Source organism: Sphaeramia orbicularis, chromosome 3 (assembly GCF_902148855.1).
Source record: "Sphaeramia orbicularis chromosome 3, fSphaOr1.1, whole genome shotgun sequence".
In the NCBI taxonomy this organism is placed as follows: Eukaryota; Metazoa; Chordata; class Actinopteri; order Kurtiformes; family Apogonidae; genus Sphaeramia; species Sphaeramia orbicularis.
Window position 1 is genome coordinate 53,594,725 of NC_043959.1, and position 23,464 is coordinate 53,618,188.

At 36.6% G+C, this 23,464-nt stretch overlaps 1 protein-coding gene across 1 annotated transcript in view; it reads right to left on the reverse strand.

Moving 5' to 3' along the window:
- gpc5a (glypican 5a) overlaps positions 1–23,464 on the reverse strand; it is a 191,393-nt gene that overhangs the window by 88,398 nt on the left and 79,531 nt on the right. The window contains exon 7 of the mRNA XM_030130951.1: positions 1,872–1,992. Within this exon, the coding sequence (XP_029986811.1) occupies positions 1,872–1,992 (121 nt within the window). The remainder of the gene's footprint in view (positions 1–1,871; positions 1,993–23,464) is intronic.

The window sequence follows — 23,464 nt, forward strand, 5'->3', positions numbered from 1 at the left end:
TTTATTCCCTCACCCAATGACAATCAATAAGAGAATCGATGAGGAATCGGATCGATAAGCAATATCGATGATGGAATCGGAATGGTTAAATTCTTATCGATTCCCATCCCTAATAGCACGTCTAGTAGCCTTACCTTTACAAAATCCATCTGTGTTAGAGCTGCACAATATATCGTTTGAGCATTGTCATCGCAATGTACGTGTGCACAATAGTCACATCCCAGGTCCTGCAACATACGAGGTAAATTAACTCAACATGTTCTCATCTAATTTCAACCTGGGTACCTGACACACACTGCGCACAGCGATCCACCAATCACAATCATTCTTAATCAGTTTGCTGAAGCTGACCGCGCCCCTGCACATGGAGTGAGTCGCTGGTAACAATATTGAAAAAGGAGCAATGAACAAGAGAAAATCACTGAAAACTAAGAACTGGCGTCAAAAACAAAATCAACATCAGTTATCTGGAATTATTTCGGCTGCAAGAAGGATGATACTGAAACACGTGTTCAACGAGAGGAAACGCAACTAATTTTTTTAACCGTTTACGTCGGCACCACACAACTATTGTATTCTCCTGAGTATTTTTTCATATTGCAATATAAAAAAAAATAGCAATGTCAGTTTTTTCTAATATCGTGCAGCTCTAATCTGTGTCAAGTCAAAGGTACAAAAAAAGCGAACATTAACCAAGACCAACTACACAAGGACGAAAAGAACAGGTTACAAGCTAATGATGCGGAAGAAAAGACTAATATTATCAGAGAGTGAAGTTAATGAACCCAACAGCTGGACTAACAGAAGTGTAAGTTTTACTAAGTGAAGAAGTCGATTGCAGCAATTATAATTTTATTACATAATATAATATGAGCTCAATTAGCAATCAAGGGTTGTTGCACTGGGAAAGTGTGAACATCAGATAAGCCATGTCATGCCAGAAGAATTTTTTCCCTTTTCCTTCAACAAAAATCTCACTAAACCACAAGGACAAAGAAGCACATTTAAGATATGAGCAGCAAAAACATGATATACACAGTGAATGTCAATGAGGTAGATCAGGGGCTCTGAAATGGTTATGATATAGATTTATGTGCTCTGACACCCCACAGATGGTGTGAATTAGTCAGGTGGGGGTGCCAGCACGAGGTCAAGAGAAATGACCTGGCCTTCAGCCTGCCATTTGGGAAACCAAAGCAACAGACATGTGAAGGAACTGCAGTGCAACAACCCACAGGATGCTCTAGCAGTTGTTATTGAAGCTACAGAAGAGAAAGTGCTCCCATATACCACTCTAATCTTATCATTCTAAGAGATAAACAGCACTGAAAGGAGCCACAGCAGCACAAACCTGCGTAAAAGCAGACTGGCTGATAGAAAAGCTACATTGATTTTGACAAAGAGCAGAAAAGGAACTTTGTAAATAAGAAGACGCACAAAGCAGATCAAATGGGTTCCTAAATATGTAATGATTGATTTCCTGTTTTTCTAAATGCCTGGGGCTGGTTTAGCTTTTGAGACTAGTTTTCTATTAGCTGGTACTTACCGGTACTATATAGAATGATATAAATTAATTATCTCTTTATAAAAAATATTTAAAAGAAAAGAGTTAAAGCCTTCAGCTTTGTTAGAAGGTGTCTATGTACCACAGTATGCCAATGCAAGAATGGATATTTCAGAAAAAAGATACTTCACGTTCCAATAAACTTGTAACAAAGAAGCTGAAAGGGTTTGCAGGAATTTATCGAACACCAAAAGACTGCATTATGAAGGGCAGATATAGGAACTTAAAAGGAAAAAAGGCCTGAAGGTAAAATGAATAGAAGGAAAAAAGACACACACTGTAAAAACTGAGAGAAAAAGAAACTCACCTGATTGATGTGTTTCAGTTTGTCAATAATCTGGTTTATCACAGGGTCTGCTTCCTTCACTTTGACTTCAGGGTTGGTACTCTGAGCCTTGATCCCATTGCCCACCACTCGGAGGGTATAACTGTGAACAAAGTACATAAGACAAAGAGGTCTGTAAGGCAGCCAGCTTTACTTTAAGTATTCTCATCTATCTTCAGGCCATGTTAAGACATTACATGAGGAACACATTGGCAACATGTTGGAAAAGCAAACTCAACACTCTAACGCTGAATAGTCAGTTTTTTCTTCTGCTAGAGCACAAATGGGAAAGAAATTATCAATATTCTAAACCCACATAAAGGTGATAGCATAATTCATTTGCAGCCATATAGACCCTGAGGTTAAATCTGCATTTGCGGTTGCATGATTCACCTGCGTCGGCACATGTGTGCATCAACGCATATCCCAGCAGAGCGGGTAAAGCAGCAAATTATATGTATGCTTTCCAGAAAACTATATATCAGGCCCATTATGACTTCCCTTGGAAATGAAACTATCAAAGCATACTGTGAGTCTGCAACTAATCATTTATGATACGCACCTTAAGGTTTCAATATGCAGCATTAATCCTTGTTTTAAAGCAGTTCATTGTTGTTATAGCTTGGTAATCGGCATCAGAGCACTCGAAGGCCTCCATGCTCTTTAGTTTTAGTAGTCTGTCAGCTGTAATGACTATGACCATGACCGTCTGCAAATGAGCAGAATTCACTCACATTTCAATACTTTCTTTTTGGTAAATGATTTAATCGAGCTACTAGATCAAGGTGAAGTCACAGCAGCTCAGACTAAAATGTCGACCCTGGAAGTTTCAGTGTGAAATGTAAAAATAGTACAGAATAAAAACAGTCAGTCTGCTGTTTATCATTTGAGGTAGATGACACAGCTTCGTGCTCTTTAAGCAACACAAGGTCAAGAAGAAAATGTATGAATAATTAAAATGTATGAAGTATGGCTGCTTAATTTATTTAAAAGAAAAGGTGGATAGTAGAATGTCCTCAAGAGGTAATTTGATGTTAATTTCCTACTGACAGCTACTAAATGTGATTTTTTTTTTTTTTTCAAACAAAAAAAATACAGCCACCATTCAACGTCCTTTAACTTTTATCCACAGTTAAGCAGTTAACTTCATTTCTTTGCTCATGCGGCACTTTCTTCTTTTTCTTTTTTTTTTTTTTTTTCTGGCCTCCGTCCCTTCAGTGTCTGCTGTGGCTGCTGTATTTCTTCTGGCAGCTCCGTCAAATTAAATATTAAAGCGAACATTTAGAATCTGTCTGCAATAGCACTGCTTTGTATATCAGCATCTGTTCTAAGACTTTTTTTTGTTTTTTTACATAAAAATCTAAGAATTTTGTCCTGCTATTTGAGATCAAGGTTGATTTTCAGATCGACTGAATGAAGTTAATCAGATTTAAGTAATGATAGTATAGCGCGTTACTTGATGTCATGTCTGGAAAGCCTCTGAAAACTAATGCGGCCTCTCATTCATAATTTTTTCTTCCATCTGTCCTGTTAAAAAATTGAAACATGTTCTTGGGTTTTACTGTCCATACCTAAGGGAAAACTGGCACCTGCCACAGCATGTTAATCCAACTGAAGCCACAATGGTTTTAAAAAGCATATGATTATTATTGTAAAAGTCATTAATTTTATTTTTGCTGCCTGGAAAAAAAAAAAAAAAAAAAAAAAACATCTATTTCTGGATAAAAAAATATAGTCAAAAATTTCAACCCCCAAAAGCACAGCTCAAGTCTGTGAAAGTAGTGACATTTCAGCATCAGTCCAATGGGAGATGGCATTTGGCATTTGGCAACAAAAATAGAAAAGTTGAATTAAAAATCATAAAAAAAATTAATTTTCTGAGATGTTTGTCATCTGCTGGATAGAAATGAAACAGTTTTCAGTGGTGCTTTCTTACTGCTGGAACATAACTTGAAATTCTGTTTTTACTTCAGACTCTGTGTGAAGGAATTTTTACAGTGAATGTGGTAGACCAACCACAACACCTTTACAAGGATATTCTTCCTTATTTTCAATTTTGAGGATGCAGGAAACTGAAACAAAATCCTGCAGCTGCCTATAATCTCACTAAAAGGCAATATTAATTATTAAAATCTCATTCTTCATTGCACATATACTGAAAGCAGAAGTTTTTCAATTCTGATACTGATAAATTGGCTGCAATACCTGTTCCTAAACTGCATTTTTCAGCTCATTCAGTCCAATTCATCTTGAAGAAAATGACATCACACTTTTTTATTACAGCTTTCAGCCCTTCATTAGAAGTTACTTTCAATGAGGGATTATAATTTAACGGGATTATATGTTGTATTGATATTCATCACTTGCAACAGTAGGGGGACATCATGTATGCCACCAACAAATCAACACTATACACACAGACTGCATCACTCACTGAATAAAGTATAAAGTTCACTGTTTACACACATCTATATTTTGGTATCATCAAGGTTTCTTCTTCAGATGAAAACTCATGGTCAATTATTTTAACAGTTGCACAAAATAACACTGCGTTTTCTAATCTCCATGTGCTGCATCAGCTGATAGTTTACATTAGAATAGAGATCTTTACTGTCCACATTGTGGAAATTCATCTTTGGCACCACAGAAACATAAAACAAACTAGAAGCACTTGGAGAGCGCAGACCTCCGCCAAAGCTGATCAGTGCCCCCCCCCCCCCCCCCCCGTGGGCCCCCCCATGCCAAGGAGGTTATGTTTTTGCCAGGGTTTGTTTGTCTGTTTGTTTGTTTGTTTGTCTGTCCGTTAGTGTGCAACATAACTCAAAAAGTTATGGACAGATTTTGATGAAATTTTCTGGTCTGCGCCCCCCCGTGGCCCCCCCCCCCACCCCCGATCACCACCAAAATTTAATCATTTCTTCCTTATCCCATTTCCAACAAACCCTGAAAATTTCATCAAAATCTGTCAATAACTTTTTGAGTTATGTAGCACACTAACGGACAGACAAACAAACAAACAGACAGACAAACAAACCCTGGCAAAAACATAACCTCCTTGGCGGAGGTAATTATTACACAAAACTTCACAGCCAGTACAACAGACACACAAGAGCTTCTCACCCCATGGGCTTACAGACACACAAAATAAGCATGGATCAAGTGGCACAACATAAACAGCGGTATCAACTGAAATGCTAAAATAATAATAATAATAAATAATATTAAAATAATAATATTAAATACATAAAACTGTCATTTTTTATTTAGTAAAATAATAGACAAGGGTATGAAACATTTCTTCTAAATGTTTCTTGTTGTTGAGGGTACTCTGTGTCGTCTTCCTGAGGGGAGGTTTTCAAATTTGTGATGAAGTGGATGTGTGGGCTCCTGAACTATTTGAAAGGCTTTCCTCCTGGTTTCAGTTGTGTACAATTCCACAAGCTGTCTCTGGGGGTCCTGTATGATACTTATTTGCTGTATTGATAATTTGTGTGAGCTTGGTTTTGCTCCCAGCTCTCCATAGCTCCATAGCTCTTATAACAATTTCTTTTCCTTTTTTGTCAGACAGATGGAAAAAAGTTAATTTTTATTTATTCATTTTTACTTTTTACCTCCGCCAAGGAGGTTATGTTTTTGCCGGCGTTGGTTTGTCTGGCTGGCTGTCTGTTTGTCTGTCAGTGTGCAAGATAACTCAAAAAGTTATGAACGGATTTGGATGAAAATTTCAGGAAATGTTGATACTGGCACAAGGAATAAATGATTAAATTTTGGTGGTGATTGTGGGTGGGGGGGTGGGGGGCCACTGATCTGCCTTGGCAGAGGTCTGCGCTCTCCGAGTGCTTCTAGTTTCCATCTGCCAAAAAAAAAGAAAAAGAAATCTTTATAAGTTCTAGTAGACAGTATGAACCTAATCGGACTCCATAGCTGTTAGCTTTGCTTTGTTGTTAGACAGAAAACAGACACAGTATAACCACAAATCACCTCTATTTTCTGTACAGTTTGTCAATAGATGCACAAAAGATCTGGTTGGAATTGTCCAAAAAGGTCGGAACTGTGGATCAACAAATAACTTATCAAAGAAAATAGAAAGAAAATAAAAATAACATCACACAATAACTTTATACCTTCATAAGCCTCATAAACAAACTCACATGTAGAAGAAACACGGTGGTTTCAGCATCAAGCTCCATTATTTTCATTTACAGCTGTGTCCAGTGGTGAAAACAACAACAATGATTCTTGTTTTATCACTTCGTCCTTTTCTTTGACTCTAAAAGTTGGTTCTCAGCGTTTTTTTTCGGATCTCACTACTGTCTGATGCTTTGGTTAAAGGCCCCATGGTGTTAGTTTTCCTCACCATAGGAGACCAACAGAGTGACTCACTACTCCCTCTAGTGGTCACATAAATCCTCTGGCCCATCAGTGTAAATAAATTCAGTGCATATCTCCAATAGAGGGTATGCACGTGACGTCACCGCTGGCAGAAGTCACCGTGGTTACGCCCACTGAGTGGCAGAAAGAGGGAGATGAGTGGCAGCGTTGGCTTCAATACTGTCTAAACTTAAGAACAGTATTTAATTTTAAAAAAAAAATAGTGAAGAGCTGTTGTGTGATTGATTGTATGAACAGGTTTGAAAAGCAGTCGGAGCAATGGTTTTACAGACACCGAAAGACAAAGAACAGAGAAGCAGATGGATCCACAAATCCAGACAACCAAACCTAGATCTGTGGATCCCGTTTGGTGTCAGCTAACATTAATTTATGCTGTATTTTTGGGTCAAATCAGACCTTAAATGATGTTTTGATTTGGCTTACGTCACTTCTTAGTAAAGCTCTTGGTTTCATGATCAGATCTTTCATGGTTTTTGTCTTCATTTTGTGATTATGAACCTTGTGCTCCTACATGATTAGTAAAATAACTTAAACTGAAGCTAACCTAGTTTTTCAAATACGGGGGAACTGGAGAATAAAGCTACGACGGAGTATTAGGACCTCATGAGAAAATAAAAACACTTGTCACTACAAGTTTAAAGTCATAAAATATCAATATAAAACCCGTAACTTTATGAGAATAAAGTCAAATACAAAACAAATCACAATGTTATGAGAATAAAGTCGTAGTTATAAAAAAATCATAATTTAACAAAAATGTCACTCGTTTTTGAGATTAAAGTCGTCATATTCCAACAATAAAGCCATAATATTACAATAATAATGTCATAATTTAAAAAACAGGTGGGAAAAATATCATAATTCACAAGAATAAAGTCGTACCCTGCTCCTACAAAGCAGTAGTATCCGTTGTATAAAGTACTTGACATGAACTAGACGTAAATCTCCTCAGTCCCAGTAGATCATGCATATATTCACTGGAGTCAGTGCACGGTCTGCTGTAAATGCACTTTGGATCAGCTGGTTCTGGGCCCTAGTTTTGGACCCTGGTTGTCAGTGATGATGAAACCATGTATATTTGTTTCAGGTAAAAGTAGCGATGATCCCCTCCACCGTGGATGTCAGGATATTCCATTTGTGTCCACATGTCGGTGTCCGTGGACCACTTGTTCTTTGGTAGCTCGTACAGATCTATGTCCAGTCCAATTGCCCTTAATTAATTTCATATTTCACATTTTCCCAGTCTTGGTGTGTTTACTGCTATACTCCGTCATGTTGAGCCGGTTGGTTTTTGCCACTCAGCCTGACTTAGAGGGGCATGGCCCAGGGGGGAAGTGACGTATGTGCATACCTTCTATACAGCGTCATGTTATGCACAACCTCAGAGCTCTTTGTTCTAAACACTGTAATAATTTTAGTTTTTTTTTTTGTTTTTTAGTTTTTTTTTTTAATATTCAAAAGTAGAAATAAACTGTGGATTACTTTTCTGTCTGATCGTCTTTGGATCAAATAATTTGGCCTCATGTGTGCATGGAAAGGTACTGATAAATGAAAATACACTTCTGACACTGAAGACCTTGTTTGTTATGTACAATACATATCTGCACCTAAAGGCTCATGTGTTGAGATGAAGTTCCAGCTGATTTCTATACCATATACCTGCTGAAACTGGTCTTTGATAAGGTTGTGCAACTATATATTTTTGAAGGACCATTTACTAAAAAATAAAGGGAAAAAAAAAAATCAATATTACAGTCAGATTACGTCCACTTGCACTTGTAGTCTTTTATTTTTTTCATAGTCTAGTTACATTTATCGAGAGATGCCATCCTCTGGAAAGGAAAAATGCACAAAATCTACCTCTTCATGACCTTTACTGCAGTCTTTCTCCTCCTTTCTCTACAGCATGATTAATGGCATATTCAAGAGATTATATCAGAGCCATCTGTGCCATTTCTACCCAGTGAAAATATGTAAGACCACACATCCACGTGAAAAACACTGTATGATATTGCCTGGGAAACATGCATGCATTTAGATGTATTTCAGTGTAGAAATGAAAGGGAAATATCATCTGCATTCATGTACACACACATATATAAAGTTATTCCTGCATTCATAAGAAATGTCAGAAATATATTTCATTATGCCACTGGGATCCATAACTTGAAACACATACAAGCTCTTGTAACATCCTGCAGGCTGGCAATGCAACACAAAGACTCTCAAGGGGTTGCAATAGCAGAAAAAAAAGGTGCGTGTCTTAAAAGGTGTCAGATATAAAAAACATTGATCATAGTCATCATATATTCTTCAGGGTGCGTATAAAGCGTAGAGCAGCACCAAGCACAACTTACAAGAGGGTATCAAACAGCTGAGTGATTGCCTGTGTCTCTGTGGACCAGCAGCAGGATCCTATAATCCATATCCTTCTCCCACAAGGGATGCTTGGTTTGCATCTCATCTCTGCTCACAGGGCTTTTCAGCCAAAGATTGAAAATTTCAATCATTTTATTCTTGGCTCTTAACCCCATCTCATTCAACAGTACGTATGTGTCTGTAAGAGCAAAACCTTCACTGGAACAAAGAAATTTGAGGCTTTGTGTGTCAAAGTAATTTATTCTGCTCCTAGCACAGAGACACATATCCTCAATTCAGCGTACTGTAACATATTGTGTTTTTTGCATAAAACAGTGATGCAAGTTATTGTGCAACATTTAAGCTTTCACTTCAGTGTGATAGGTTATCCGAAGCACTTTGATAACGGCTGTGACAAGAAACAGATGAGAATTATGCCGAACTTGACCGTTGTATATTAAAGGAACATTTTGTTTGCTGCAGCAGTTTTATGGAAACTTTAGTAAAGATTAAAAGGTAAGAAGTTTGTCAAGTTAAATTAAAAGCAACACTTGCTAACTATGTCACACCTGTGCCTATTTCAACTTCTGGAAGCAGTTCCCAGATGGCAGCTAAACATGTCAAACACAGCTTAATTCACAGTTCACCGTGTTCTCAACAATTTTTAAACCACTAATGTGCATTCTGTCGATGTAACAACCATGATTTATATCTAAGTCTATGTGATAAATATTAGTAGTCATATGATCTGTCTTTACACTGTCTTTTCACATATATGATAATAAGCATAAGACATTAGTCAGTGTTAATTTAAGTGAGTTTTTCCTAAGATGTCACCGCCTTACTGTCTGTGTAAAACTGTGAAAAAGAGACAATAACATCAATGAAAAAAGAAGGGCTCTCACAACAATGAAAATTTAGTTGGTAATTAACTGACATAGAAATAATTATGATAAATTATTTAACTGCTTTTTTTTCTGTTAATTGTTAGGATTACAATATAAGCCTATTAACGTTGCATTATACACTTACAGCCCATCTTTTGTAGAAGTAGTATCTATTGGCATTAAATAAATGGCATATAAATTGTAACTCAAAATAAGAAAGACCTGGTTATGGCAAAAGAGAAAAACATGATATTAACAGTATTTTGAGATGTATTTCATTAGACAGAATGAAAGAAATCACTGACAATAACAGGTAACAATACAAATCAGGAACGGCAGGATAAATAATTGGTGGAGTTTATTCAACGTTCTATTGCAGAAGAAGGAGACATGACAAAATGATGACAATAAAGCAGTGGTTCCCAACCTTTTTTGGCTCGTGACCCCATTTTAACATCACACATTTCTGGCAACCCCAGACATTCAAACTTCATTTGTTTTTGATCATGTAATAGTTTGCTATACTATGTTGCAAATAAAAGTTAATTTTAGACGACATTTAGTCTGTATAATGTACATTATTATGGACAGAGGCAGGTGTGGATTACTGCACAAAGTCAGACTTTTATTTTCCTTGGTCAGGATATGTACACTCAGTCCAGCTTGGATTTACAAAGCTGACAATTAATACTGAACAACAACTCAAAGTATGAATTATGAAAGAGCTGCAGCATCTGAAACCGACCACAATGAAAATTTGAAAGATAAACAGTACCACAGTGCTTCAGTTTCAGCTTCACAGTTTGTCATGTCTTTTATGTATTGGGATTGTCTGTCAACTCACCATATATTTTTTATTAGTAATTTTTTTATTTATTTATTTATTTTTTTTTTTAAATCACTAGAAATTTCAGGTGACCCCATTTGAATTCCAGGCAACCCCACGTGGAGTCCTGACTCCAAGGTTGAAAAACACTGCATTAAAGAGTAACTTTAACTCCACCAACAAAATCAGGCTGAGATGGAGGTGATTTATGTCCCGGTGTGGATCTGTGACAGCAGTAGCTCAGGGACAATCATATGACAGGGAATCACAACACACTAATGCAGAACCATATCAGTCTCTGAAAGGGTTACTTTCAGTTTTTGTACTCGTTTTACCACCTGAGAAAGACCTGCCTGAAAATCAATATCCATTTACATGCACACTATATTTAGAATACTTTTGTCACTGTCATACAGGCCTTTCCTATGGTGAAGTGAAGCTCTTAAACCTACCAGAGTCCAACCCAAAAAAAAAGTTATTCTGCTGCCTGTGGTGTTATTGTTGTTACTGCAATGTTTTTAATATATTTCATTGAAAACAAACACCAAACATGTTAACTGACTAAAGCAGCTGGTGTGAATCCAGTGGTTCGTGTCGAAGTGGCTTCAAGGTTTGGCAGAATCCCACTGAAGGACAGATGGACTGAGCACTTCTAAGTAGAAGTGTTAAGTTGATTGTTTTACACAAATTTCTTGCTGTAGAGTTCTACTAAAACAATACAACTGCAGGTCAGCATTGAGATGGAAAACCTCAAGAAAATTTTCAAAGAGGAAGTTGAGCTGTTTTCAGCTAAAACCGAGACCAATGCTGAATGTTGTAATGACCCCTTAGACCCTTTTTGACAGTAAGGGCTGTCCTGCACCTATACCCCTGTTGCCCCCAGCTCCCAGTATCTCCATCCCCTCACCTCATCTGTACCAGTTTCCCCCATCTGTTCCATGACCATGCACTGGCCCCAAAAGACCTGAAAAACGTAGGTCAACATTTACGTCCAAATTTGAAGCGTTGACCCCGATTTGACCTTGAAAATAAAGGTCAAGGTCAACACCCAAAAACATCACCCAAGAGCTTCCCAAGTTCAACCTAAATACTAAATATGATGCAGATCAGGCCATTTGGTTAAAAGTAACTGCACTGACACTAACAGATGCTGCAGGGTACAACAATACCCCTGTGGGTAATGGCAGAGGGATAAAAAATTACATGCTACATTTTGAGATTTATATGTATTTTCATCAGCAGTGATGTGTTTCATTATAACTGAATTATATGATTCAAAAAGATCAAAAATATACTGTAGTTTAATATTACTTTACTTTAGCTAGTTTAACTTCAAATAATGAAAAATGCAATATCTAACATTGCTGTTAATCCACCTCTTTTTATTAGTGCTGTCAAACTATTTAAATTTTTAATCAGATTAATCACAGGGTTGCTGTGGATTAATTTTGATTAATCACCATTAAATATCAACCATTTTTAATCTTTATTAATTCCGTTTCATTTTGCATGAGCAAACAGATTTAAGAAAGATGGGAATATATATGCAGTTAACGTGTTTACTAAAAACCTTCAACAGTTTCAACTAAACAGCTTGAAAGCACCCTTCCATCTTGGTTTTGTCATCCTCATATTTCCATCCAGAGGGCCAGCATGCTGTTTAGCGTCTTCCATCTTTATGGGTTGGTTCTGCTGACTGTCACTACCAGATCAACTGCCCATTTGCACATGCACGACGGTAACTCTACTTGGACAAACTGCCCGAAATGTGTTAGCAGAGACATTTAGAGTCATTCTGCACTGCAGATAGGTTAATTGTGTTAAAATTTTTAATCAGATCAATCATGATGATGGATTAATCCGCGTTAACGCATTCATTTTGACAGCCCTAGTTTTTATATAACTGAATTATGACAGATATAATTAATGATAGGTTAGCTGAAATAAGAGCTATATTAATATAATCACAATTTATACCAAAACGATTTTCATTGCTTTTTTTCAAAGAGTTTAAAAAAAAAGAAAAAAGAAAGAAAAGAATAAATTGTTTTCTGCTGAGCCTTAAAACACCTTCATCAAAATGTTATGGAGACAGGAGTTCACTGGCTCTGCAGATGAAGGGGGTAAACCATGCACACTGTTCATGGTTGGCTGAGTGAGAAACAAAGCAGGCATGTGGTTAGCAGTCTATAAGGCTATACCTGCTTCTAGTTGTCACAGAGGAAACAGAAGTCCTTCTGGCCCACTGCAGAGCGCAGACAGGATGTGGGAGAGTCCACTACTTCAAAACAGCCTGTTCATATAAGCTCAAAACACACACACACACACACATCAGCCAACATATGCAGTTGAATGTGTAAAATGAAGACAGGTGTGCTTCAAACAAACATCTGTTTGGCACACTAACCCAGAGTTAATATGGTAATAAAACAAGCAATATGACAAGATATCATTTTCCTAAAACCTACACTAGGTCTGATATATTCATGAATTTATGTACCAATTGTGAATCAGATTAATTGACTGACAAAACTTATTCAGATGGGTTGAAATAGTCTGACAGGTTGTAATAAGGTGTTTTCATAAAGGATTATTCTAATCAGGATTACAAGGTTTGACAGTATATGTGGATCTAGAAGTGTGTACCTGTACTGAGAGCTGTGACAAAGAGGATAATACAACAGCACTCAACACTGCCTCTGGCAAAGATTTAGCTCCAAACATCACTACTGCCATATTTGTTCCAATTACTCAGAAGCCCTGAGCCCTACAGTTCTATTGACTTGTGCGAGGCAGACACTATGGAATTAACAGGACAGAGCTGTTTGAGTAAGGTGGCAGCTGTAATTAATATGGACTGGTAGCTGGTCAGTGGGTAATGGGCATTTTGTGTTGGGGATCTGGACTCACTCTGTTGTACTGAGGCACTGGGATTTGCTCCCTTGTAGACACGGATTAATTACACTTTCATAAATCCACGATTTTACAGGACAGAGCAAAAGCACTGCAGTGGCAGACTGCATTTGAGCTGGTGGAGCAAACTGTTTTCATTTAGGAAAGAGAAGTCAAGATGTGTAACACTTAAAACATAGTGGAAACATGTGATGTGTGTTTGTGTTGGATTCTATACAGTGATGTATACATGTCCTACCTACTTCTGCTCACATTATAAAAGGAAAGGGAATGTGCAACATCTTTAAGCACAATTTGTGGAGAGACTGACCCAATCCCAATTCACCCCTTTTTATTTATTTATTTAACCTTTATTTAACCAGGAAGAAAATCCCATTGAGATTAAGAACCTCTTTTCCAAGGGAGTCCTGGCCAAGAGGCAGCACAACACATAGTTACAACATACAGTTACATTATACGGTTACAACATACAGTAATTTACAGGACCAGTCAACCTATGTAAAACACATGCAAGTCATTGAGATATTCTCTAACACTCTGAGTTTGGATTTAAAAGCATTCAGAGAGATCAGTTCAGTCAATTTCCAGTCTCTTAGCAGCATATTCCATGAGCAAGGCCCTACCCCTTAATAAGGTAGGGGAAATACACTCCAGTGAAATGAAACAACCCTTCGAGACATGTTACGTCATCAGCAGAAACAGACGCAACAACTTTGTTTGTGAAAGTATTCACCATTCCGTCAGCAGCTGTAACCCTCTCTGTTCCATGGGCTTTGGTCATCTTTTTGCAGCTATCAACCACAAACTGCAGAAATATGATCTATAACACATTGAAGCTGCATTAAACGGTCGATCAAATGATTAAGTTGTTTATGAAAAAAACATGTACATTTGTGTGTTTCTTTCATCACACGGCTGCATTTTTTGGCTGTGTTTACTTCTATCTTGCCAATGACTCAAACTGAATTATGGGAGATTTCTCATACCCCTCCATTTGTAGTGTGGTTCTGAAAAATCTCCGTATCGTGGGCCAAACAGCCCTCCCCCAGAGCCCTTCCCCTCCGACTCATCGAGAATTGGAACACCCCTGCCCCTTCACATGAATGTGCCAAACAGAGGGGTAGGGGGAAGGGGAAGGGGGAGGGGCCAAGGGGTGAAATGGGATTCGGCTACTATGTGATTGTCCTTTAATTGTTTTTATACTACTTATATCTTATATGTTTAAATTATATCTTATATCTTTTATTCTTGAGTGTATCTTTTATACTTGTACTCTAAGAGACCTCTGCATAATAATTCTTGTGTACCTGAATGTGTACAAATGGCAAATAAACTATCCTATCCTATCTTATCTTATCTGATGAGTTGGTTGTTTGCTGATGTTAAATAACTCCATTAGCACTCTAAGTGTTAAGAGTATCTAGTGTTGCACACTGTTGCTACTATAGAACATATGGACAAAAAGATCTGACCCCTTCACTTAGAAGTCAATGTGCAGACTGTTACATCGGATCTAGGAAACCATGATGGTAATTAACTTAAAAGTAAAGCTATCTAATGCCAGTAACTGATTCTCAATCCAAAACATGCACATGCAAATGTTACAGTAGTGCCTCAGATGCAAAACATCTGTACAAAAATGAATAGATTTTCTAAATGTACCTACTTTTGAATGAAAACAGTATTATTAATATATTTATATTTATCCTGTACAACATCCTATCTGAATTTTCCATCAGTGACAGAGATAAAGCTTTTTTCTATGATTTGATCTAAAAGATTTACAATAAATACCAAAATACCAAAAAGCTTCACTTTTTTTTTTTTTTTTTTTTTTTTTTAAATCAACTCACAAAGCAGAATGCAATTATCCAAAGTCGAGTTTCAAGGAGGAGGTTCAGCAAACTCTGAGCCAAACCCTGAACTCGATAAACTGTGACACAGGAAAGTTTCAATTTTAGACGAGCTGATCAGAGTTAGTTAAGTCAACTCTGAGTGTGTTCACTGAGTTCAGCACAGTTCAGGCAGTGACTCATCAAACAGTGGAGCTGAAAATAGATGTGTATGTGCGTGTGTTTGCAGATGATGTGTGCATTTATCTTAAAGAACAACAGTTTACTGAAAAAACAGACCCAATGATATGAATATCAGTATTATCTCCTGCTGTCCATTAATTCATTATTTATCATTCACTTTCCTGGATCATGATTATTATAGATTATGGTTAATTTAACCTGACAGTAAAAAAAAAAAAAGCAGGAGGTACCAAAAAGGCTACAAGTTATATAGACTTGTAATATACAGTAAGTTATATTTCAGTGATCTGAAAATGGCATCTTACTAGGACTAATTAGGACAAAGCACAACTAATTGAAAGTGCAACATATACTAATCTTGAAATATATGTGTTATAACATACCTGAATTTTGTCTCAGTGTGACTCTGCACATCATAAAAGAGATGGGTATTAATTCATCAGTCTAATCTGCTTTTATTCTTTAATGGAAACAGAGATTTGGCATATGTTCATTGAGCGTTTTTGTGCAGACAATAAGCTGCAAGTCGTGACACGCTGTCAGCTGTCTTAATGTGCAGAACATCACCTGGTTAACCCATAAAAAATCCACTTGGAAACAGAGAAGGAAAACGCAGATTTCACTCCGAGCTGAGTGAATCGATTATGTGTAATTTGTGAATATGAGGGAAGAGGTTGTGGTTTAAATTAATCACTGCAACATCAGAGCAGAAATGGTAGTATCATGGGAAACCAAGTAATATAATATAAAACAGGCTATAACTGATGGAGGTTTGTGTGGTTCAGAAAGGCTGTTATATCATCTGTAGCCCGACTAACAGGGTGGAGACACACCGGACGAGTCAAAACCTGCCAGCGAGCCTGTTAATTTAACTGAACTCAATCTGTGGAACTGAAAATCCAGACTTTTCCTCATTTTAGGTTCAGCAAACTTTGGTCGTAGTAGTAGTAGTTTATTCGGTCGTTTATTACTTTAAACAATAAACAACAACATATCCATTGTTCCATATGCAATGCGACTGAAAGGGTTTAGGCTGAAGTTAAGACTTATTTTGCCTAACCCTATTATTAACTATATTAACACAATGTTTCCACAAGAAAACAAACAAACAATGATTTTTTTTTTCAATGTAATCATTGCTAAATATACAACAGAAGAGAATACATATTTAATTTTAATTCAGGTAAATCATTTCCTTATCTCAAGTACCAATATTGATCCTAGTCTTTTAAACAAATATTTTCTTTAGTCAATCCTGAGCTCTATATTTTTGAATAACAGTTCATTTGTACATCTTTCTAAAAGTTTTAATTGTTTTAGATTGTTTTAATCGATCCTCCAGGCCATTCCAAAGATTAACCCTGTAACAGAAATACAGCTAGTTTTTTATTTGTTCCTGCCTTAGCTTTTTTTTTTTAAATGCTGGTTCCCCTGAGGCTATACTGACTTTTCCTCCATTCAAACATCTCCTGGATGCAAGGAGGGAGAAGATTATTGTGTGCCTTGTACATCACTACCACTGTATTAAGGTCAACAAGATCATGTATTTTCAGTAAGTTAAGCTCTGTAAAAATAGAATTTGTTAGTGCATAAAAATCTGCATTAGTAATAATTCTTATTGCCTTTTTTTGAAGTAAAATATAGGATAAATATTTGAATAGTAGTTGTTTCCTCATATTTCTGCATCATAACTTCGGTATGGAAGAATAATAGAATGATATAGTATAAGAAGTGAATATTTATCAAGTATAGTTCTCATTTTACCAATTACAGCTATGTTTTTCACCAATTTTGTCTTTGACATCTTTATATGTGACTTCCAGTCAAGTTTACCATCAGTGGTAACACCTAAGAACTTACTAGCAAACGCTCTATCAATTTTTATGTCAGAGTTCTACCTCAGAGTTCACACTAAAATTGCTTATTGAAACAGGTCCAAGTTTAATTGAGCTCAGAGGGAATCTATAATGTGTAGTGTGTTCGTGAGGGCAAAAGATCACAGCATATCAGAATGTAAAAGTTGGTAAACAAGCTGATATAAAACTACTAAAAGTGCTGTGATATTGTTAGTATGAGGTAGGAGCTACATGTCAACCTGAAAACTCAAAGGTGCAGTCGATAAAAATTTATTATTAACAGCAACGACCACAAAGTTGCAATACTGGCAAGCTATTTCATAATGATAAACTCCACCTACTTTAGTGAGTAACAGTAGTAGCAAAGCACAAGTAATGTGTTAACAGGATAAATCTGGATGTTTTTCTAATTGATTGAATTGGGCTCTGATTTGAGATGCTTTTAAGGAATATTTTTGTTATACGTTTAGTCTCTTTTAAAATAATGGTGTTTTATAGGTATGTTCTTAGTTTAGTGTTTTATGTCTGGTTTTAGAAATGAATTTTATTGTGTTTTATGTATATTTTTAGTGTGGCTGCGATTTCTACCTTGTGTAACTTCTGCTGCTGCTGCTGTCTTGGCCAGGACACTCTTGAAAAAGAGATTTTTAATCTCTTTAATCTCTTAATCTTTTAATTTAATGATCTTTTTTTTCCTGGTTAAATAAAGGTTATATATAAATCAAAGCACACAAAGCATTACAAGTATTTATTCAGTTCTTCTGCTGAGGGTTGGGACCAGGAATTAGGAATGGAGCTGTTTTTATTGAGTCACTAATGATCAGAGAAGATATAATAATAACATGATATGTGCATTTATTTTCCTAATGACAACAAAATAGAAGCACTTCCTGGATTTGGATGCTCTGTGATGTTTTCGGGATGACTGAGTCAAGGTCAAGGCCAAGGTCAAGTTTATTTATACAACACATTTACAACAACACAAAGGGCTCAAAGTGCTGTACAAACGTAGAAAATTGCAAGATATGATAAAACTAGTAAAAATATAGATATATAAGATGTACTAAAACTGATAAAAACAGATACACAACAATAGGATAAACAGCATCTAAAAACACAAACAGGAGACAAAACTAATAAAAGTCACACATTTGTGTTAAAAGCCAATGCAAATATGTGCGTCTTGAAATGAGATTTAAAATCAGTGGACTGTGCACATGCAATATGTTGTTGATTGTTCCAGAGCCTTGGACCTGCCAGAGAAAAGGCTCTATTACCTTTTGTCTTTAACCCATAAAGATCCAAACATCCACCATCTACCAAAATCCTCCACTGATATAAGCTGTTTAATCCTTGTTGAGTCACTCATCCACGTAAATAACTGGTGTAAAATGCAGTTTGTCATTTTTTCCATGGTCATTATTTCATGGGCCCATTTGGTCGTTCAGAGGCTCCATAGTGAACGTGGAAACACTGTCATCTTCTACAACATTGATTCAACAGAACAACCCATGGAGTTTGACAAATAACAGTGAATGGAGACACTTGGCTTATGATGAGTTAATGATAGATTTTGCTGAAAAAGTCACTTTTTGATATAATAATCCTCAACTTTGCTCTGAGTTTTTTTGAACATCTACATGATTAGTAAATTAAATGTAGGAAAATACCTGCTTTTCACAGAAAAAAAACACAAAATACAGAAGATAATATTACAATAAATGGTGATAAACCACTTAAGGATGGTTCATTGTAGAGAAAAATGTATTTGGGAACTGCCACATACGTCACACTGGGTCCTTATGGGTTAAACAGGTTTTTGGTACATCTAAAATCAGGTGTTTCTCTAACGGGAATGTGCACAGTTAAAACCTCTGAAAGGTAAGGGGGACTAAAGTGATGTGAAATGTTGAGGACAGGTGTGAAAGACATGAGATGAGAACAATGTAACAAGACAAATATGATGTGTATGATGCAACAAGATGAAAATGAAATAAGAAAGAGTCTTTCATGCAGTGTTTTTTACAAAGGAAAAGCCAGTCAGCCATGTGCTTGCGTACATTAGCATATGAAATATTTGCTTCATGTGTCTGTTGGTCAGTGACGTTGTGTTGCTGCTGAGCCTCACTTGTCAGTATTAGAGGCGACTGTTGCCATTATCTTGACTTCCGTATTTGAGCCCCTGACATTCCTGCAAAGTACATTTAAGTCTACTTTGTTTATATGGCTCTTTCCACTACAACAGACATGGGTCAGTTCTATGAAATGGGCATTTATTGCTTCTCTGACGTCTGTCCTAGTTCTTATATGCCATAAACATGTCATTTCAGGGCGTTTAGCATGTAAGCAATCAGAACATAAATGGCGCTGGCTTTGACAAAAAATGTCTTTTCATCCCCTTGCTATGAAAAGTGGTTTGTGAGTCCATGCGAGTGCCTTTGGCTGCATGCGTCTGGTTTCAGAGGTCTTTAGTATGACTGTGTGTGATGTAGCAGAGCCTCGTGGCCTCTTAACACTGACCTCTACTAACCTTCAGGTCTATGAGGGGCCTCTGTTCAGTTTCTGCTAGTTAAACTTCTCCTTTTATGCAACAATTACAAAAATACATCTAATGACTTTTAATTTGAACCTAGCAAATCCTGTCACTCCATGAAATTAGATTATTTATCAATTTTGTATTGCTAACATACAGTCATAGCTAGGGATGCACCGATTCCGATATGAGTATCGGGCATCGGCTCCGATACTCAGTGTGTGTACTTGTACTCGTAAAATATATAGATACAAATGCACCGATACCACTTACGGCCGTGTGACATTCACAGTTCAGTGCAGCAGGTATGTGGCGGTGGAATAATGTGTGGGGAGTGTGAAGAGTGTGGAGATTTTTCAAAATAAATGACAGTGATAAAAGTAACGCTGATGGCAAGTAACGTTAAAGACACAGACAGATGCGTTCTGTCTGTCCTCTGCGTACATTCCATCCGTTTTCCAGGTGCTGGCGGATGAGTACCCAGATGGAAAATACCAGCGGGAACCGTGGAGGTAGAGGATCTGTTCAAGGAGTCACTGAGTGAGTTAGAGAAAAACTACTGACAGATTTATGACAACTACCCAGGGCTCGGCCAGGGGTACGGAGCGGTGCAGACCACCGTCAGCGGAAGTGAAAACGAAACTTATTGCTCATTTCTCTTTTCTCTACCTGCTGAAGCTAAGATTTTAAACCTTATCAGAGAAAACGCTGCAATATTAGTATCACATTAGTGTTGCCTCTGTCGTCTCCATGTTTGTTGTTACTGACTTTGTTCTTCTTCTCAAAAACTTTCCTCTCCTTCATAGTATTTGTCCAGTATGGTTAATTAAGAGCGGCGCCCCCTGGTGGATTAATTGAGAAACGCTCATTCCAACACATTAAATGTCAGTAGCAGCACTTTGTTCCAGTCAGACTAATGACAACGACAACAGAGCACATTTACAAAAGCAACTAAGAACCAGAATGGGATTATTAAGTACTAGTATTGGTACTCGGTATCGGAAAGTACTCAAATGTAAGTACTCATACTCGTACTTGATCTGGAAAAAAGTGGTATCGGTGCATCCCTAGTCATAGCCTAAAATTTGGGGAAGGACAAAATTTTTGTTTTCCAAAAATCTACTGCCTAAGTTTTTATTTATTTATTTATTTATTTATTTATTTATTTCCATGTGTTTCTGAGGTACATTGTAGAAGAATTAGAATTATTATATAGATTTCAAAGACATTTATTGACAAATGAATTACATTTAATCAAAAAATCCATTTGCTATAACTATTGATCAATTACGCAACAGCACTAACAGTAAAAGTTTAATTTTGGAGGATTTAGTAAAAATATGCACATCACTGGTTTTCATGACACCCTTTTATAAGTTTTGCATCCTGGGCAGACAGAGAATTTTTTTGGGGGGGTGCTACTGAGCTGAAAAAAATGAGGAACCACTGGCTTACTGTAATATATATGTGATATGACATTTAACATTTCACACTCTGGTGGTGCACAGTCATAACTAACTGCAAAGCCTGTGGATCACATAATATCATCTGTGTTGTAAATCTCTACTGCAGAACCATCACTGTCTGAAACTATTTCAGCTTCATGCACAAAATACATGAGCACTATCTACAAACACACAAATGTCTACTGATTGTTAGACATATTCCTAAGACACTGTTGAATAATTTAGTCAAACTGTTTAGCTCAAGTAAAACAATAAACTAAATATTCCTATTTTCTAAAATAAGGTATCTACAGTGTTTTACATGCACTAATGTATGCAGTGTGTGACTGTACAGCAGACACACCGACTCCACACAGGCCTGTGGGGTGTCTGTGAACTTGTTTTTTTTGTTTACTCTTTCACTTTTGTAAATGGCAGCACATTGGGAAATTACAATTACTTGCTCTTTAAATATCAAAGAGCCCCGAGATCCCTGCACTAGAGACACCAGTGTGGGCTTGTTGAACAGACAGTGAGGTAAAACAACAGGGGTCATGTCAATACATGAATTAAAATCTGTTCACGGATTCTTTCAGAAACAGCCCTACGCTACTAGAGCGCTTTAGTGTAAAGAGGCAGTGACGGCAACAATTTTTACTTGGATTTTTTTGTACTTACATTGTCTGGTGTAGTGAGACAAAGGTCTTAATATTCAGATTAGCATTGTCAACATACCATGTTAATTTAGATTAATTTACTGTCAGTTGCAGCTGTATATTTTATTATATTTCATTACTTATTTATATGTGTAATAATTGTTTTTTGTTTTTTTTTTTCCATTAACCTTTATTTAACCAGGAAAAAACTCGTTGAGATTAAAAATCTCTTTTGCAGAAGTGTCCTGGTCAAGACAGCAGCAGCAAAAGTTACAAACATTTGAGATTTCATCCATACATCCCACTAAAAATGTACATAAATCACATAATAAAACTCTGAAACCACACATTGAACACTTAACTAAAAACATACATATAAAACACCATTGATAAATTCAAAGGTACTAAAAGTGTACAACAATGTTCCTTAAAAGCATCTCAAAGCAAAATCAGATTCAGTCAGTTACAAAAACATTTATATCCAGATTTATCCTTTTCCCATTTCAATTCCTAATTCGTCGTTGCTTGTGTTATGTTTATAAATCACTTTTGAAGCTGTTTGAATAGCGTTGACTGGTCTGAAAGGTGGTATATAAATAACTCATTGATTTTAATTAATTTCAGAGAAAAACAACGGATTAACACACTCTTGTTAACACACTGTGAGGCCCCTTGACCCCATACGTGACTGAACCCCATGCATTCAGTCCACATCAGCCTGGTAAACACGTTGGAAGCAGATAACAGAATGCAGCTGGTTCCAGTGAATGTCAAGTCAAAAACACCCATAACAGAGCTTCTGATATGAGGACTGTTCTGCACAGTTTTTGCAATAGAGTCATACTACCTGAGTACTTCAAGCCTGAAACAATACTTCAGTACTTCAACATACAGCACTCAGCAGTTCAAAGGTCAGAGATACGTCACTGTGAGCGTCCAGTTTCATGAAACCACTCACAGAGGTGTTCGGACATAAACCGAGTGAGATGTGACTCAACTTTAGAGTCGATCTGTAGCTGTTCACTGATTCACTCATCATCCAAAACCCCTTGAATGTTTAACCCTTTCATGCATACTGGTCACTACAGTGGACAGCTATTCTACAGCTGTTCCCTTGTATATTCATGGATTTTGTTGTTCTTTTCGTTGTTTGTTTGTTTTGTTTTTTTACACATATCTTTATTAAAGTTTTAAGACACTACATATCTTTTCTGACATGAATTGGTAACATTATGTAGATCTCTCCTGAGCATGAACCACCAGAATCACAAGCCCTCCCCATAGTTTTCACACAATGTATCAGTAAATACATGTTTCTATGCGTCAAAAATTAAACATGTGGTGTCCAGCCGAGTGGACACTTTTTCCAACTTTATGAAAAATAGGTTCATAAGATTTTTTTTTTTTTTATGTATTTTTTAAATTTTTAAAATTATTTTTATTTTATTTATTCATTCATTTATTTATTTATTTATCTATTTTTCAGAAGAAAATTTTCAATCGCATTGTTTTTTTCATGCCTAAAGAGGAATAAAAACACTCAGGAAAAAAATTTGATTTTGAAGTTTCTCAAAATTTGTGCATGAAAGGGTTAAATGCTTCTCACTTTCAAATGCTGATATATGTTCTTTTATTCTCATATATTTCATATCACATGTGAATCAATCACAAAG